Source organism: Chanodichthys erythropterus, chromosome 2 (assembly GCF_024489055.1).
Source record: "Chanodichthys erythropterus isolate Z2021 chromosome 2, ASM2448905v1, whole genome shotgun sequence".
Classification (NCBI taxonomy): Eukaryota; Metazoa; Chordata; class Actinopteri; order Cypriniformes; family Xenocyprididae; genus Chanodichthys; species Chanodichthys erythropterus.
In genome coordinates, this window is record NC_090222.1 from 28,073,028 (window position 1) to 28,091,840 (window position 18,813).

An 18,813-nucleotide genomic window follows, 5' to 3' on the forward strand; every position below is an offset into this window, starting at 1 on the left:
CCAAATTTGAATGATTAAAAAAATCTGCAAGTAAATGAAATAAGTTATCAAAATTTCGAAAAAATAGGCAGCGCTCTCTGCTCTCAAACGCTGGGGGCGTGTCCGCTGTCGGCGCTGAAACCACACCCACTCGCCAGAGCTGCCGTCTCAACTTACTTGTCTAATGAGTCAAACATACTGATGCATATAAACAAAAGAATCACGTTTGAGGGTTGCACATTTTAGTAGAGTTACTGTGGACTACCTAGTACTAATTATAACATACGCAAACTCTGTAACTTACACTCATTGGTGGGCACATAGCGTAGCCTACAGCCGGACTGTTGTCGAGTCGACAAATGACGGTGCCGCGAGACGGGAGGAAATAAGAAGACAGAGCTGTATTGTATATTATAACAACCATGTTATATGCATTTGCGTGACGAAGGCATTACTAGCTAAATGTACACATGGCTGTATGATTGTAATGACACTCGAGACCATAGGCTCGAGACACAGCGAGTGAACCGCTGTAGAAGCGGCGCCAGGCTCGGTGCGTCATCGACAGTTATATAGTGTTAGGGGAGGGGCTATGCTCGGGGGACGATGTGCGTCATTAGACCCCCGTTTTAGCTCCGCCCAAAAAATCCTGAGCAGAGACTTGGTGAAAAACTGTTTAACGCTCTAACTTCACAATTAAGCATTACTCAATTCACACACTTTGTAATGTGTTTTAGCAATACATTTGTAACATTTATAAAGTGTTTAGAAAGAATTCTCAGAATTGACTTTACAGGGACTTTAACTACAGAAGAGTCAAGTTTTAAATAGGAAAAATATCAAAACTCTTTGGTCATTTTTAAGCGCGATGCTAACGGTCTAATCAGATTCAATGAACTATGCTAAGCTATGCTAAAAGTGGTACCGCTAGAACCGGAGATCGGCTGAATGGATTCGAAAACGGTAAAACTCAACTGTTTAACTCTAGGGGAGTTGGACAATGAGCCTATTTTCAAAAAAAGTGGAGTGTTCCTTTAAAAAGAATGAAGTTGTTTATGAATTATACAGACTGCAAGTGTTTAAAAATGAAAATAGCGACGGCTCTTATCTCCATGAATACAATAATAAACGATGGTAACTTTAACCACATTTAACAGTACATTAGCAAAATGCTAACGAAACATTTAGAAAGACAATTCACAAATAATGAAAATATCAAGATATCATGGATCATGTCAGTTATTATCGCTCCATCTGCCATTTTTTGCTGTTTTCCTTGCTTGCTTACCTAGTCTGACGATTCTGCTGTGCACATCCAGATGTTCTGCCCTTGTCTAATGGCTTGAAATGCAAATATTGGGGTCATACATATTAATGATCCCCACTGTTACGTAAGAGTCTGTTATGTTGAAATTCGCCTGTTCTTCGGAGGTCTTTTAAACAAATGAGATTTATATAAGAAGGAGGAAACAATGGAGTTTGAAACTCAATGGAATTGAGTCTTGGAAAATGTCTTTTCCATGTACTGAACTCTTGTTATTTAACTGTGCCGAGGTAAATTCAATATTTAGTTCTAGGGCACCTTTAATGACCAACTTTGAAGCTTTTTAAATCTGTTAAAAAATAATGTTTTTTTTTTTTCTTTTTCCTTATTGAGGTGTATGTGGTAAAAATATTACATATATATAATTTTATAAAATATATAAAATCATTTTTTTATTTTACAGAGTTTTACAAAGTCTTTACAAAGTTACAATAAATCAATAAATAATTTTAGGTTTTATTAGGTTTATCATTTGCAATATTGTCTGAAAAGCTAATAAAACTAATTAGCTATAGCTATAAACAACATAACAGCTCTAAACTCATTTTTGCTGGCAAACAATAATAGTTATTTGTTTATAATTTTCTTCCAGTACTATCACAAATCATTTGTACAATTAGCCCATAATGTTTCCTTGGTGACATTTAAATCTGCAGAATTTTCAATAACAATCTAATTAATTTTGCAATGAGGTTAAGTGTGCAATTAACTGGTCTAATAGGGCAAGTGAGCCCTGGTACTGTATGTACTGTATTGTGTTTTCAATCATGTGTGCTGCTATTGCCAGAGAGCTCAAATGCTGTCAGCAAAAGGGTTTGCTGAATGACTTATAGAAAAGTATTAAATCATAACATTGAAAGAACAGTATATCTCTCTTCAGCTTATCAGTCCTCTCTAAAAGCATGCCTGCTTTTACTGTCAGCCTGGAGACATGTTCACACACCTATTATGAACATTATAACTACCAGAGAATGTGTGCTGCATGATAACACATTATTGGTGTTTATGCCAATTTATTACATGAAGCATGGCTATGACTCATAAACAAGCAGAGAGAAGAGGGAATGCAAATTAACAAGTGACAACATTGAGATACATGGACTGGAACATTGAAAAAACTGTACATAAAAAGTATGTCTATAAGCTGCTGTTCAAAAGTTTGCTCAGGATTTTTTGTTTTTTTAAAGTATTATGCCCACGAAGGTTGCATTTTGTTGATCAAAAATTCAGTAAAAACAGTAATATTGTAACATATTATTAAAATAGCGGTTTTCTGTTTTAAAATGTAATTGGCCCCTGTAATGGCAAAGCTGAATTGTCACTTGTCAGCATTTATTTGAAACCTTTTGTAATAATTATGAGATTTAATTTCTTTCAAAAAACTCTAACTCTAACCCTAAATTGAACAGTATTTACATACAAAAGTTTCATTCACTCTCATTTGTCCCTAACTCAGGCTATATTAAAGTTCATGGTGTGGTCTGGAATATGACCAGCTTCTTAGCAGGTGTTGTAGGATGAAAATGGAACAGAACCGAGCTTTAACAGAGTTAGCTTTCAAATTCTGTCATTATTTACTCACCCTCATGTTGTTCCGAAACTGTATTCCTTTCTGGTCCTTGAAAATAGCCTTTATGTCATGTTTAAAGTCAATTTTTGTAGGGCAGCAGATGGGACTTGAGCACAGCACTGACAAAAATTAGCTATCAATCCCTTGTGATTATTGCATCTTATAGTTGTTTACGTTCTCGATTGGGATCGAGTTCAACACTCCCCTCAATTCATGCAAAGTGAAATCACACTCTACCAATGAAGTCTTAATCACCAGGGAAACAGAGCCAGCTCATTCAGTTTGGAAAATTCTGTAATTAGAGGCAGAAAATCTCAGGAAGAACCCGTAATCTTTCCTAAAGATGAGATTATCAAGGAGTCATCACCACCTGACATCTGAGCAGATGTGCGCTCAGCGTTGCCAACAGGGAAGAATATGCCATTGCTCAGTGTTGACTGATGATAGTGTTGAGTGGAGGTTAATTGTCTGTCAGCGTGTTTATAGAGGATCAAAGTAGCAACATTAGTGCCATTCAACACTCTTCTTAAAAGGATTATTACGGTATCACAGTGTTCTCTCCACTCGTATCGGCACCATTTTTAGAGTTTCTGTCCAGAGTTTAAGTTTTAAGTTTGTCTGTTTTTGAGTCTCATTCACCTGCTTTTAACTTTACTTTCTTTCATCACTGTCCATATCTGTTCTACCATCCACTGATGCTCTTATGGACAGAGAAAAGACACTCTTGAATCACTGAATCAATTCACAATGCCAATTCACTGAAACAAACAGTTCAAAAGAATTGATTTGCGAGAATCCATCGGACTTCCCTGCACTATATGCATTATTAAAAACAACTCTCAGACTGTCCGCTCCCGTCGACAACTGTTAGCAATATCTTCTGCTCGCTCTTACAAATCAGAAATTTAGTCATCCTCAGATCCTGGGAGGATGTAGAACCCAGAATATTGTATTCTGTTTGTTGCTCATTCTTTCTCTCATCTGTAAAATGTTACATTTGTTGACTTTCTCTGTTTATTATGAGTAAATCTCAACATCATTCTCACAAATCATGATGTAATCATTGCTGCAGTCTTAGTTGTTATACTTACTGATGTCAGGAACTCTAGAGACAAGCTTGCGCCAACTATAAAGTTGCTGTAAAACACTTTTGCCTGATGGTTTAATACCTCATCTCTCACCTGCTTAAGAATGCATTCATATGTTTGATTTGTACAGTTACACCATGCGAGGCTAATAAAAGTGCTGTTCATTTAGCAAAAATGATTTAAAGTAAGAAAAATATTTTTGCAAATGGCTAAAGCTTTTGAATAGCTTAGAAAGATAGAGATGTTTTCCAGCCCTTTCAGAAACATATTGTAGACCTAAAGAAAAAGTAAGTGGATGTTTTGCTTCAAACACAATAGGTCTGGATGATTCTCAAGCCCTCCATTACAGTTTGCATTAGGCTGAAGTATCAACATTAGGTAAGACAACCATGAAATCGATTCATTCTGTTTCTTAGACTAAACTGGCTCTCTTTTACTTTTTAGAGTTAAAGATATGCTACCGTTCAAATGTTTGTGGTTAGTAGGATTTCTTTTTAAAGAAATTAAAGGCACAATATATGAGTTTTGCAATAAAACATCCAAAAAACAGTAGCACAGTTATATATTTTGTCCACTTGTTTACTTAGGTTATACCAAATGTTTTCAACAATGTGTACATCCAGAGAAATTCACAATTTTTACCAGTGTAACATCCCTCCTCATTGTGTCGCCTGTCAATTGCATTATATATACTTATATGGGAGTTTTTTGTGAAATTGACGTGTTTCCATTTGGTGCATTTTCAATTCGCAATTTCAGTTTGCTTAATTTAAAGGGTAATGGAAACACGGCTACAGTTTCCATAAAAAATATTAAGCAGCACAACTGTTTTCAACATTGATAATATTAAGAAATGTGTCTTGAACACCAATCAGCGTATTAGAATTATTCATTCTTTCTGAGGGATTATGTGACACTTGAAGACTGGAGTAATGATGCTGAAAATTCAGCTTGCGTCACAGGAATAAATTACGTTTTAAAATATATTAAAAAGAAAACTAAATTGCCATAATATTTCATAATATAACTGTTTTTACAGTTTTTTTTTTAAATTTTTATTAAATAAATTCAGCCGTGTTAAGCATGTCTTTTTGTTTATAATACATATTTTAATTTATATTTTATATTCATATATTTGTATTTTATTGAAAATTGGTGTACTTTTTAGGTTTTCATTTATGCACTTTTTTGTCATTTTTATTTTCTGTCTATTTGAATATTTCTTTCTCATTTCTGATCTCTGTATAATTTGAACATTATAAAATTATTTGGTTCAACCTTTCACTCAAATTGTCCTATTAATGATTACAAAAAAATAAATAAATCATTGAGTTCACACTGAAGGAATGTGAGTTGTAGTGAAGGTTCATCATCAGGCCGTCAAATCATGTAGTATCATTTAGCGCTCTTGACCTTCAAGCTTCCTCATCTCAGGCTCTGGAATGGAGCAAAACACACAGACATTTAACTCATCAGCTGTAGGAACTCTGTCAGGGGGTACAGTGATGACATCACTGTTATCTTCAGTCCTTGACATCACGCTGAGATGATATCACTAAGAGGTTTTCGATCAGCACGGCTTCTCAGCGAGCGGTCGCTATGCCAACAGCGTTACTGGTCTGAGCAACATCTTAACGAGCAGATCTTAATTACGTTCAGACAGGCCCTACAGAGACCGAGACACATGCTGACCTCATAGAAGAGGAAAGAGTGTGTGCATTAGCAAGGGAATGAATGAGAGTGTTATCAGCACTAATGAGGGTTTAATAATGTCTCACTTAGATAACCTGCTACCTGACAACCTGTCCATGGCTTTTGATGTGCGTACGCATGTGGCTAACAAGTGGTCAGAATGACTTCTATCCTGTGAGTGTATGGGCGGTTACATCAGCACTTGGTTGTTCTTTTACAAGCAGATCAATGTCGATCACCCCCTCTGTCTGTTATGCTGCATTATAATAAAATTTCCTGAGATTCCTACGTATCTCAGACTTTCTTATGATAATTAAACAATGCGACATTAGCTTTATAAGTGTTCGACTGTCCATAAAGAAGTTTCCTAGCAACCAAACTGTGGAGGATGTTAGCATTTCTTCTGCAGGTGCATACAATTATCAGCAGGAAAGCTTACTGTTTTACACTACTGAAGCCTCTCAGAATGTTTTTTTTTTTTTTTTACTGTAAAGATTCCTGCATACTCAAGGTGCCCTGGAATATGGAATCCTTTTTTTGTGCCACATAAGAAAAAAAAAATGCTTTAGTATATCATAATTATGACACAAATTTATGGTAGGTAATTTAATCATATTGTTTTGAATTAAGTGCAGTTACTATAATAATATTACATTTTATTTATTGGAAATATTGACTGTAAAACACTGAGCTTAAATTGAGATGCAGATAAAATTAACTTATTAACAGTAACATGCAAAAACATAATTTATAATTTTAATTTATAGGGATAAATTTAACTATTCTACTCTTATTAAATGTACCGTACTGAACTGACAGCTTCAGGGGTTAGAAAAGGGGCGCTCTTTAATGCTTTAATTCAGTCACAATTTAAAGTAGTTTTTGTTTTTCATGAGACTTTGTGACTTTTCTTACTTTTCCATATATTAGGGAGTCAATAAGTCGCCATCTAGTGGTAATTTCACTTTTAGTTTTACAAATCATCGCATTAAAAATAACATTAAAATTGGATAATATTTAGAGCTTTGAAGAGCAGGAAAAAGTATGAAGCACTTTAAAAAGTCCTAGAAAAGTGCTTGAATTTCACTCTGAAAAGTTTGCATGAACCCTGAAATGAATAATGTAAAAGCATTCGACTATTTCTGCCAAAATACCATGGTTTCAGTAAGCGTTACTACATAAAATCCATGGTGATTTGTGGACTGGAGAGCCTTAACTTGTTCATTCATGGTGCAATGTTTCTCCAGGTTTCCATGTCAGCACTATTTGATCTGATATCTGTGGTTCAAAGCAGAAGAATTCTGTGCTGAATTTGAATGCTTCCCAGTAGATCTCACAGCGATGTTATTAATTCTGTGGCGAATTCAAACACTTTCTCAATGGATCTCGCAGCGCTGTGTAGTAACAGTGTCACATGCTTGAGATCGGTGTGTGAGTAAACCAGCTTACGATGTGCTGTCTATTATTGCTGTGAGCTGATAAATGATCCTCGTTGCACAGCTCAAATAAGTAGCGCTGTTTCGTTTCACTATGGTTTCGTTTGCCATTTGATGTTTCTCATATGAAACAGAAACGGCAGCTCTTATCAGCTGTGCAATGTGGTGTCTATAACAAAATTTAGTCACACCGGCAGGAAAAAAGGTTGCAAAATGCGACCATTTGGTCGTAGTCTGGAGCCCTATAGCCTGTGTCATAAATGACATTTAATTATATCATAATTTTGACTTTTTGCCATAATTTTGGCTTTATACATCATAATTATTTTTTATGTCTTAATTATGACATATTATCTCACAATTTTGACTTGATTTTTGTTTTTCTTATGTAGCAGAAATGGGCTTCCATTCTACAAAAAAATGGCAAAAAAAAGAAGAAAAGGTTAAAATTCTTTTTTAATTTCCAAAAAGACTTTTCACTTTGCCCAATAAAACCCATTATAATCAGTGATTCTGCGAGCGTCAAATCTCAGACACTAAACTGCTGCCTCGTTCTATTTATGACGTACTGACACGAAGGACAAATGCTTTGTATTGGGTGCTTTGTCGTGTCCAGTGTAGACAGCTTTTTAGCTGTTTTTTAACCATCACATCGGGTGTAGACATGGTGTTACACCTCTTTAAACAGGTTTTATCATGTGCTGCATGTATTGACCTTAATATGAAATCAATAAATAAGTGAGTCTTTATAATTTACAGTGTATATTTCCCTTTGTGCCACCATGTTCAAATGGAGTCATGCACCCAAAGCTCTACAAAATCAAAGTTGTAGATCTACAAAAGTTGCACTTGTCCAGGGCCGGATTGGGACTCATTTTCAGCCCTGGAGTTTCATGCCTTAGACCGGCCCACTTTAATTCACGACTGACTATATTAAATAATGTAATTAAAACCTCAGTATATAAGTCTGCAATAATGCACTGTTCTCTACAACCTTGTAAATAATTGTATTTTTCAAAAATATCTTCAGATACCCATGATAGTACAAATGATAGTACAAAAAATGCTAAAATTTGATATAGTTATTTTTATAGTTATAATAATGATTTTATAATGTGAACCATTTATTAATTCTCTAGCCATCTAGTGGCTGTAGTTTAAAATTAATCTTATTTTAATTTTAATTTCATTAAGTGTTTGCTTTCCAGTAGATGGCATTAATCGTCCACTAAACCCAGGCACATTTTTCATGTCTATCACTATGAATGATTTTCTATTTTATATAAATGTATATACTTAAATTATTACAAATTGAGGCAAATAACACATAATACCATAAATCCTACAAAATTGCACAACTTTACAGTAAAATATTAAAGTAGGCTATTACGTTTGTTTAAAAAAAGTTACGTTACAAAATCACATTTTACTGTCTGGTTATGCTAGTTGGAAAGAAAACATTGTTGGCCAATGTGTAATAGCATAGCAAGCAACATAACATAAGTGATAGGCCATATTTTATTATTTGCCTACTATTATTACGATATGAGTAAGCTGCATACATGCCTTTATCTTTTGCATGTTTTCCCCTCTTCCTTTTTATTTATTTACGTTACTTAAATCGCATCTGGTGGCTTAGACCTTTTGCCTTACCATAATTTAGCGTTGATTTAGAACTTGTCCCGCTGTCCCTACAGATGTCACCTCATCCCTTCTTCTCGTATACTTTTGAGTGAGTTGTCTTCTCCGGGCGCACGCTCCGAGTCCCTCCCGACCAGGTTAATTTACCCACCAAGTGACATGATATCATCATTGACGTCGCGTGCAAATGAGCGGTAAAAACCCGATCGCGCATTCGTTTGTTCCTGGGCCATCCAGGCCTAAATCCGTCACTGAATGGTTTTTAGGAAAAAGTTAGGCTACTCAGCTTAGTACATTTGGCCGCATCCACAGTTTCTAGAGCATCCATATTTCAACCCAGTGCCATGACAACACCGGCCCTCGCGGCCAAATAAACAGACCGGCCCACCGGGAATTCTCCCGGTGCTCCCGATTAGCCACTCCGGGCCTGCACTTGTCAAAGCAAGGAAGTTGAATGGAACACTGCATTAGCAGGAAGCAATCTGACACTTGAAAATGGACGCAGAGACCTGAGTCACCCCATCATGGGTGAGGCGTTCCCGTATTATTGATAAGTCAACAGACTGACAGAAAGCAGTGGGTCAGTCTAACATACTAATCCTCATATTGATTTGTTTGGAGTCTTGTACAGTGTGACTTTACTGAGATGGACTGCCTTGAGTGAATAAACTTGTTGAGGGGTTTGTGTTTCTGTTTCTTGTTGGTCTGTACTGTCGGTCGTGTGGCATCTGCAGGAACAGGATTCAACCTCCGCTCTCTCGTCTCCATTATGTCTTTCACAAAGTATCATCCTCTAAAGACAAAGTCAGATATGTAGAATATAGAAATAGGATTCTGGTTCCATAAGGATTATGTGTGATTACACCCGTGTGTGTAGAGCAATTCCTTGGCTTCTCTTCTTGCCCTGTCTGATTTAACGTCTGTACCCTGACCTTCACCGCTCGCAATCACTTCTTGAAAATCAATAGCGCTGTTGCTGCTGTACCGACACACACCAAGAACAATCGTGTATGTGCGAGATGCAGAGAAAATGCCCAATCTCACCTTCAACTTTCTTAAACGTGTAGTAAAAAGCAATTTCACCTCTGTTAGAAGACAAAAAAAGCATCACACCTCCTGTGCGCTCTCCAGTCCACACAAGACGATCTGTCAGAGCGTGCCTTAGTACAAAGCATGTCATCATATCCAGCTCGTTTAAAATGCTCTCTGAGATGACTAACACTAACGGCCCGTTGCCCGTCGCTATTTTTCGTGACAGGCCGGCTTTGCGACTCTGAGACAGACTGATTGGCTGGCATTGTTCTAAAGGTCATTTAGAAGAGCTGCAGTCTTCTCCGGCTAATGATGTCATAATGAAGGGCTGTGTGGGTCAGCGGTTAACAGAGTCAGACAATAGCCCGGTGTGCCGCTAAAGAGACGACCGAATTAAACTTAAGTGAGCAATTTAGAATATTGTCGTCTTTTGTGGCAGATCTATATTTTTGCCTATATTTCTTTGCTTAGTTTTTAGAATGAATGCACATTTGCACACAGATTCATTGTATTTTCTTGTAATTTGACCTTTTAGTCACTTGTGCATGTCCTTTATAACAGTATCACTCATGTTGTCTTACATCAGAATTTGTAATGCTCATATTTTGCAGCCTACTTATGGCATTATATCCATGAGAAAATAATTTTTTCACTACAGCTGTTTACCTTAGTCAGATCAATAGCGCAGCTACTGTAAAGGCCTCAAAAATCAGAATCAATACCACCAACTTTAAACACTTAACAGCCTGTTACATCATTAAACTCTTAATTATACGCCGTTTAATCCCATCTCTCTTCATTTTTGCGTAAATAAAAGCTTTCTCTGATCTGTTTTTCTTTCTGAGTACCGACATTGAAGTGTGGCATGCCACTGGAATTTAGAACAGTTTAGAATAGATTTGTTTTGATCGTCAGAAATGATTTTTTTTTTACTGATCCTTTTAATTGAATGATATTTTCTAAACTTTTGATTTGTGGCATATTGTCTGGTCCTCATTGCAGTTTATTCTGACCGTAAACCACCCATTTAGACTGGAATAGACCTTCTGATGGACATTTAAAGCAACCAAGCATATCTTTTGTTTTTGTGTGCTGCTTTAGGATGCGTTTATAGGAAATAGATTATACAACACTTGACTGCTGTGGAAAACTATATATTTATTTGGCATCTCAAATTTTATTAATTGTACATGATTGTCTATGATATTAGGGTGAGTAAATAAGAACAGATTTTTAATTTTGTGATTAATTATTCCTTTATTTGCAAGTGGTCTATTGGACATGCAATGGATTTGTGCCCGTTTTAACACAATGGGAGTAAATTAGTATTATTAATACTTCAACTCACAGTAATTGATAATATTTAAATAAACTTTTTTAAGGCGATTTGTTGTGATTTTTTTCTATAGCTTAGTAAAATTTCAGCAGTTGAAAATTGGAAGAAAATGTCAAATGTCTGCTTCGTCTGTTGGTGAAAAATGCTTAGTAAACATAATTCTTAACTCTTAAACTTAGTAAGGAATTTGGTCAGACTCAAAACAAGATTAGGTCAGCACTGGATATCACTCAGGACATGCTGACCAAACGGCACTGAAAAAGACTCAAAACTCATTTTTTTTGGCAAACAGGACAGGTCCCAGAATGAATTTGAAGGACTTTTTTTTTTTTTTCTTTTTTTTTTCTGGTGCATGGATTCAAAAAATTTGATTCCAAATATAATTGCCTCCAAATGCATCTCTACAGACATTGTCATACCCACAATTGAATCTTTTATACAGTTGGGATACTTTCATTTTGTTAGACAATTTTCCTTTGAGATTGATGGATTATTAAATACTTCTACAATTGCAAAACTTCATGGTGCATCCTTGAATGCTTCGTACTGATTTTTGAGAGTGAATGTTTGCCAAACCTTAATTTAACAGATTTGTGGTTTATAACTAAGCTCTTGGTAATATTTGAATAACATCACAGCTCTATAAACTGAAGTCCTTCATGTATGTCTTAAGTGTGTGTGCAAGCCAATTCATACATTTAATTAAAGTATATATTAGCTTATAGATGACTTGATCATCCATATACATTAGGCATGCATGTATGTAAAGTATGTGAGTCTAATAAATAAACATAGTAAAATACTAGCACAGCTAGTTAGGCTAGACACAAATGAATGTGTAATTTAAGGCACAAAGAGAGACAGACAAATAGGAAAAGAAAAAATTATAGGAGTTACGAGGAAGCATAAGTAGGGGGTGAAAGAGAAAATAATCACTTTTCAATGAACACGCCTCCTCCCAAGTATGAACATATTAATATTAATGGCTGCATTCTTCTGATTCCAGGCTCACTCAGACAACACCTTTATTTGACCTGACAATTACAGCCCCTCAAATACAATAGGGTTATTCAACATTTCCCTTTCACAGATTTTCATTTTCAGGCCAACAAAAGAGGTTAGAGAAAAAAGGTATTTATTAGAATTTAAGAGAATTCTTTGTGAAACTGTGGAAAATACTTACCCTCATACCGTTCCTAACCCATATGACTTACTTTCTTTTGTAGATCACAAACGGAGATGTTTGACAGAAGGTTGACACTGCTGTTTTTCATAAAATGCAAGTGAATGGTGACCACAGGCTGTATTTCAAGTCTTTTGAAGCTAAACAACAGCTTTGTGTGTGGATCAGGTTAAAACACTGAAATTCTTTCCCACTGCCATAGCTCTCAAATGTAATTCATGTACTTTGAAGATTGATTCTTAAAATGCCAAGATCTGATTCACAAACCAGTGACTCTAATGAGCCAGTTAATTTTAGTGAATCAAAAACATGTAGTGCAACCAATGTAGTCTGATTCTTTTGAGACCAATCCTTTGAGTGAATCCGTCAAAAAGACTCAATAACCAGAAGTTATTTAAATTAGTCTGACGAATCCTTCAATAAAGTTATTACTGAATCGACATTAAGGGTGCGTTCACACTCGTAGTTCGGTTCGTTTGGTTCATTTGGTCCAGACCACAGAAGAAAAAAAAAACATTTAGTCCTAGTCCGATTAGTGTTCAGATTGGCAATTTTATCACCGAACCAAAAGATACCGAACCTTAAGGCATAGGGATACATTCACAACGTGATTGGTTGGATTTAATGACATATTGCCTATTTTGAGACGGAACTTACCAAACATCCAAAACAATGCTGTGTGCTGAGGTATATGGGCTTGTTGTGTTTGTGTAGCCTGCATGTGATGGTATTTTTGCCAGCTGGGAACTCGTGAAGAGCTTATAAAATGTGTAAAGTAGTCAAAACAGCGGCAGGAATCCATCCGTCACACACAAACAATCTGCTGCGTGGAGACGCGCATCTGATGCCTGTCATGGGCAAACTCGCCACTGTGACAAGAAAAACCGACATGCGTGAGGATTCTATCCTTTTTAGGGACTCATCTTCCTGTTTTTAGTTCGTTTACATGTTTTTGGTCGGTGTTGCATTCATATATCATTCGAACCGCACCAGAGTTCGTTTGGAAGCGGACCGAGACCCATCTTTTCAATGGTCTTGGTCCGCTTGATTGGTGCACACCAGGGTTCGGATGGCAGCGTTCACATATGTTCAAATGAACCGCACTAACAGAGCAATCGCACCAGGGTTCGTGAACGCAAGTGTGAACGCACCCTAAGCTATCATTAAAGGGTTAGTTCACTAATTGTTCACTAATTTGATGAAATCCCGAGGGTATCTGATCCATACATAAGCAGCAACGTCATTGCACCTTTTGAGATCCAGAAAGGTATTAAAGACATTTGTTAAAATAGTCAACGTTACTACAGTGGTTCAACCTTAATGTTATGAAGCAACGAGAATATAAGAAATTTCATTTTTAAATAAAAATAATACCGACTTATTATTGGCCGGCTCCTGCGTCAGCATCACACGCATGCGTCGGCCAATACTGAGCCGGCGTTCTGATGTAAACACGGAAGCCCTGCACTGCGTTCACTACATCAACTGAGTATGGCAACAGTTCATATTGTTAAATAAAGTCATTATTTTGTTTTTGTGCACAAAAAGTATTCTCATTGCATCATCACATTAAGTTTGAACCATTGTAGTCACATTGACTATTTTAACAATGTCTTTAATACATTGCTGGACCTCAAAAGGTGCAGTGACGTTGCTGCCTTTGTGTGGTTCAGATACCCTCAGATTTCATCAAAAATATCTTAATTTGTGTTCCGAAGATGAACGATGGTCTTACGGGTTTGGGACGACATAAGAGTGAGTACTTAATGACAGAAATTTCATTTTTGGGTGAACCAACCCTTAATTCCAGTATAATACATTACAGAATGGATTGATAACTTGCATGTTGAAAAATTAATTGGAATCAAGATTTTGTGATTCAAATCAATTCAGGAAAAATGAATTGATAACTATCCCTACACAAAAAACTATCATATGGCTTTAGAAGATTTAGACTACAGCTCAAGAGTCTTATTAACCACTTTTATTGTACTTTTGTTACATTCGAATCTTGACAGCACTTGGTCACCATTCACTTTCACTGTATTCAAACAGTCCTGTGTTTCACAGAAGAATAAAAATCATACTTATTTTGAGTTCCTTAAAAGCTTTGAACATTATGTTGAGGTAATCAAAAGGTATTATTTTTCTACTGTTGCTTCAAAAATTCATTTTTTGTAAACCTCTCTTGAGCATCTTCATCAGATCATGCATTAACGTAGGGGCTGAACACCTCCACAGGGGCTCGGGCACATTACCAACTCCTGGTCCTCCAGCTACTGTCAGACGTCTGTAATCTTGTATGTATCTAAGAAACGTTCAAGCAGATTTATGCATTCAATTTGAACTTCTTAAATGGAGAATCCCGCATACCCCATAGCAGTTTTCCTCTGGGCCGAGCATTTGACTTTATCCGTCCCTTTTATCTGTTGCTGAGAACTCCGAGTCGGCATCTGGGAGTGATATGTGGCTAAGGAGAGAGAGAGAATGCGCACATCAATCCCTAAAGTAATTATCTCGGCTCCTCCTCATTCCAAAAGGCTAAATATAAGTGAAGTTTTTAGCTCCCAGTGGCAGCCATGTTGCCTTTGATAAACGGTGCGACTATAAAATTCGGGTGCGAAAGCCAGTATGTGTGTTTTAGTGTATTCTGCGTTCACACAGCCTGGCTTGGAGTATAAATTCTCCTGCACACAGTCTGTCTTTCTGCCATGCAGAGTCACTCGCACGCACACACAAAAGCAGATACAGATAGGCGGGCGAGTGTGGTTGTGCTAGATTGGAATTGTCAGAGGTGTCACATTAAATGTGCTATTATTAAGTCCAGGCTGAATTTTATGGCCTTGCAGGATCGTAAATTGGTTGGTCAGTCCTTTAAATTACGTATCCATCGAGCGATGTGCTCTATCTGTCCTCACTTTTCTCCTGCTTTACTTTCTCTTTCTCGCTCTCTCTATTTCTCCCCCTCCCTTTCACCACGTATATATACGAGAGCTTGATCTTGACTCTTTGGCCCTGGTTGAAATGGATGGCGCGAGTGTGACGGGACGAGAGGAGTGCGGGATGCTGAGAGTAGCTGACATCCGAGTTCACAGAGGCTTTAGGGGTCACTGTGGCCCCTGGCCAAAACCATGACCCTCCTGAGGGAATAACAAGAGAGACTGTCTCAGTGTATCGATCAGGGGAAACTTACAAGGAGCTCTAGTACCATTTAAAAGTTGGGAAGTCAAAAAATCACGTCAGATCTGGACATCTCTCAACTGCCTTTGAATGATTTTTGTGGAGGAAAAATCTGCACTTGGAATTGTGTATCAGAAAATCAATGGACAATACAGAATTAAGTGATAGCTTGGGTCATGTTGTACGGTCATAATTATTTTTCAGATTTTTTTTTTTTTTTTGGAATTACCTTTCATGTACTGTGTAATATAGCTGTTTGAAACACTGCAGACCTTTTACATTCACAAAGATCAAAGTGCACGACAAATGCAGTTATTAGCTGGGTTTCCATCCAAACATGAAGCGAATCTTTTCAAAGTTTGCAAAAAAAATGTGCGAATGAAGTGCATTTCCATCAAGTTGTTTGAGCGGATGACGGTGGTATTGATAAACTAGTAAGTAAAAGTAAATAAAACACTGTGACCGAGCATTCATGAAGGGTTCGCCTAAACACTTATGAATAAGAAACTCAAGTACAAAAGTGCACATGCCCCTATCCATGGCAAGCCCCGAAGGGAATATGCATTGCACAAACACACACACATATACAACATGTGCCAGTACATCCAGAATTATTACATCATAACAGAATAAGTTTTTTGTTACAACACGGAACCAATTAGCGGAAACAGCCGATTACGATTAGTCACAACGTAATTCCTGTCTATTTGCATGAACCTACAAAATTTGGTAACAAATTTGTATAATGCCAGCCTATGGTCTTCATTGGCTGCCCACGACCAACATCTACTTTGACCTGCCCTCAAACACTCTAGTTGTAGCTGAGGCCTGGAAGAGTTTGGTTTGTGTTGTTGATATGTCGAGAAGACGCTGTTTTCTGCACTGCGAAAGCAAATCCACTTTACCTGCACTTCCAAAGGATGAGGTTGTGGACTTGGGCTTGAATTGCTATTGTAAAACCCAGAACACACCAAGCTGATGGTTGGCCGTCGGGGCAGTTTTTGGGCGTCGGCCACACCGTCGGCCGGTTGGTCCTCGTCTGCTTTTTTTCGGCCGATTCAACATGTTAAATCAGTGCCAGGCTGTCAGAGAGAGAGAGAGAGAACTCTGATTGGCTGTTCAGTATAGCAAACGAGTCAGTTCACAAGAATATAAGCAAAAGTTATGAAAGCAAGCAAATAAGTCATGACGGCACAGACAGAAGGTTGTTCTAATTTTATGTCATCTTACCTGAGCACTCGAATGCACAAATATTTTCATAATAACCTGAGCGGAGTGGAATAAAGAATGTGATCAGCATGATTGATTTTCAAAACGGTAAGCAAGCAGATAGGGTAATTTTGTTTCCCACATGCGTTGAAAGCAGTAGACCAATCACAACAGACTGGGCCATCTGACCAATCAGAGCAGAGTAGGCTCTCAGAAAGGAGGGGTTTATAGAGACCGAATCCTTGATCAAACCTTTTCAGAGTAAAGACGTGTTGCTGCAGTGTATGTTATGAGAAAAAGAATCTGGCTTTTGACATTGGATGCATGTAAACCTATTGTAAGACACTTTCAAAGCAAAATTAGGAACTTTTAAAATAGCATAATAGGGGCACTTTAAATGCTATGCACTTGAATACAGCTCTCATCTGTATTTGATTCTTTGAAGCTCAAGGACTTTGAGATGAAGTGTCTTTATAGCCCAATATTTAACTTTAACTGACTTTGTCCATCAGCTCTTGATCTGATGTATTGATTACACTTAATTAAAACACACTCTGGGTGAATGGGTTAAGCTGATAGGCAGAGGCAGACAGCAGATAGATCAATAACACGATCAGCGAAATGAAGATCTCAGGCTCTCAAAGGAGAGATAAAGACTGTGTTAAACAAATTAACACAAGAACTGAGGTGATAAAGCAGTAAAAAAATCATTAAATTATAAGCACTTTTCTCTCCTTTGAAAACTGGCTAGCAGAGTTCAGTCAACACGTAAAGTTCAGCAAAAAGAGTGCTACTGACCATAAGCCAAACATAAACAGACTTTCCTGGTCCAGTTACTGCACGGGACTATGATTCAGACTATGGGTAAATCTAAAAAAAAAATAAAAATAAATAATAATAATAATAATAAATAAATAATAAAACCTACAATATTCACCCCAAAATCAGAAAGTAATCCCACCCTTTAAAAAATTAAGCCCATTAGGTTTTTTTTAATTTTGCATTCTGACAAACAATTCCATCACCATAATGAAAAAAAAAAGATATACTGCCTTTAAATTTACATTTAAATAATATAACAGATGCTACCATAATCTATGCTGATTTAAATAAATCGTTGTATTAAAATTATTATATTCCTATTGAATGAAAAATAATTGGAAATTGTAGGTGCATGAAGGAGGAAATGCTAAATGTCTAAATCTAAATAATAATTCAGTTTATTTTTATGCATTTTTTTCTGTTTATGCAAAAACTTTTTTCCTTTAAACTATTTTTTCTTTAGTCTTTAGACTTTTGAGCAGTTGTAGAATTATTTGGAATTAAAAATCCATTCACTTTCCATAAGTTACATGTCATATTTCAGTAAATGATGAGCTGCTTTCTTTTTCCAGATGGCCACAGAGGTGTTAGAGGATCTTCTGGAAGAGGATGACGAGGTTGTGGAGGTGTGTATTATTGGTTTTTTTATCATTTTTAAATGGTAGTAGTTTTGTTACTCATTTTAGAACCAATTATAAAGAGTTTGATAAATCTAATTAAAACACATCAGACTGAAATTATGAAATATTAAATATGAAAATAAATTACTTGTAACTTACAAGGTGTTTATTTCCAGTTGTTGTGGTGTGGTTGTGTATTATCAACCCCATCCTACAGACTCTACCTGGTTGGATGTTTGACACCAGCATTTGATGCATTGCTCACTGTCTCAGATGGCTGGATTCATAATTTATGGCGCTATATCCTGCTGAAATAGTAGTTTGTTTGTGTGAAAATGCTTTGGTCTTCACTTCACTTTATTAGCTAGGGAAATTACGAACACAATGCTAGGGTGGCTAAAACTGAGATACTTACACATTGCTGTTTGATGGACCAACACACACACACACACACACACACACACACACACGCGCATATAGCGCATTTTTCTCCCACGACCCAATGCCACATAAATATGGTTTGCTTTGGTGCCCCACAATACATTAAAAAGCATTATTAAACTCAAAGGCATTCAGATCTTTTCAGACTTGATTAAAAATAGCTTATACAGTATAAACAACTTCCTGAGAGTTGATGCATAATTAATGAGCCAAACTGAAGCCAATACATTATTAAACAAATGAATATGAAACTAACTGTA

The 18,813-nt window shown here is 36.7% G+C and overlaps 1 protein-coding gene across 1 annotated transcript in view; it reads left to right on the plus strand.

Moving 5' to 3' along the window:
- Positions 1 to 18,813, plus strand: part of si:dkey-12j5.1 (uncharacterized) — a 91,801-nt gene that overhangs the window by 56,629 nt on the left and 16,359 nt on the right. The window contains exon 9 of the mRNA XM_067408112.1: positions 18,065 to 18,118. Within this exon, the coding sequence (XP_067264213.1) occupies positions 18,065 to 18,118 (54 nt within the window). The remainder of the gene's footprint in view (positions 1 to 18,064; positions 18,119 to 18,813) is intronic.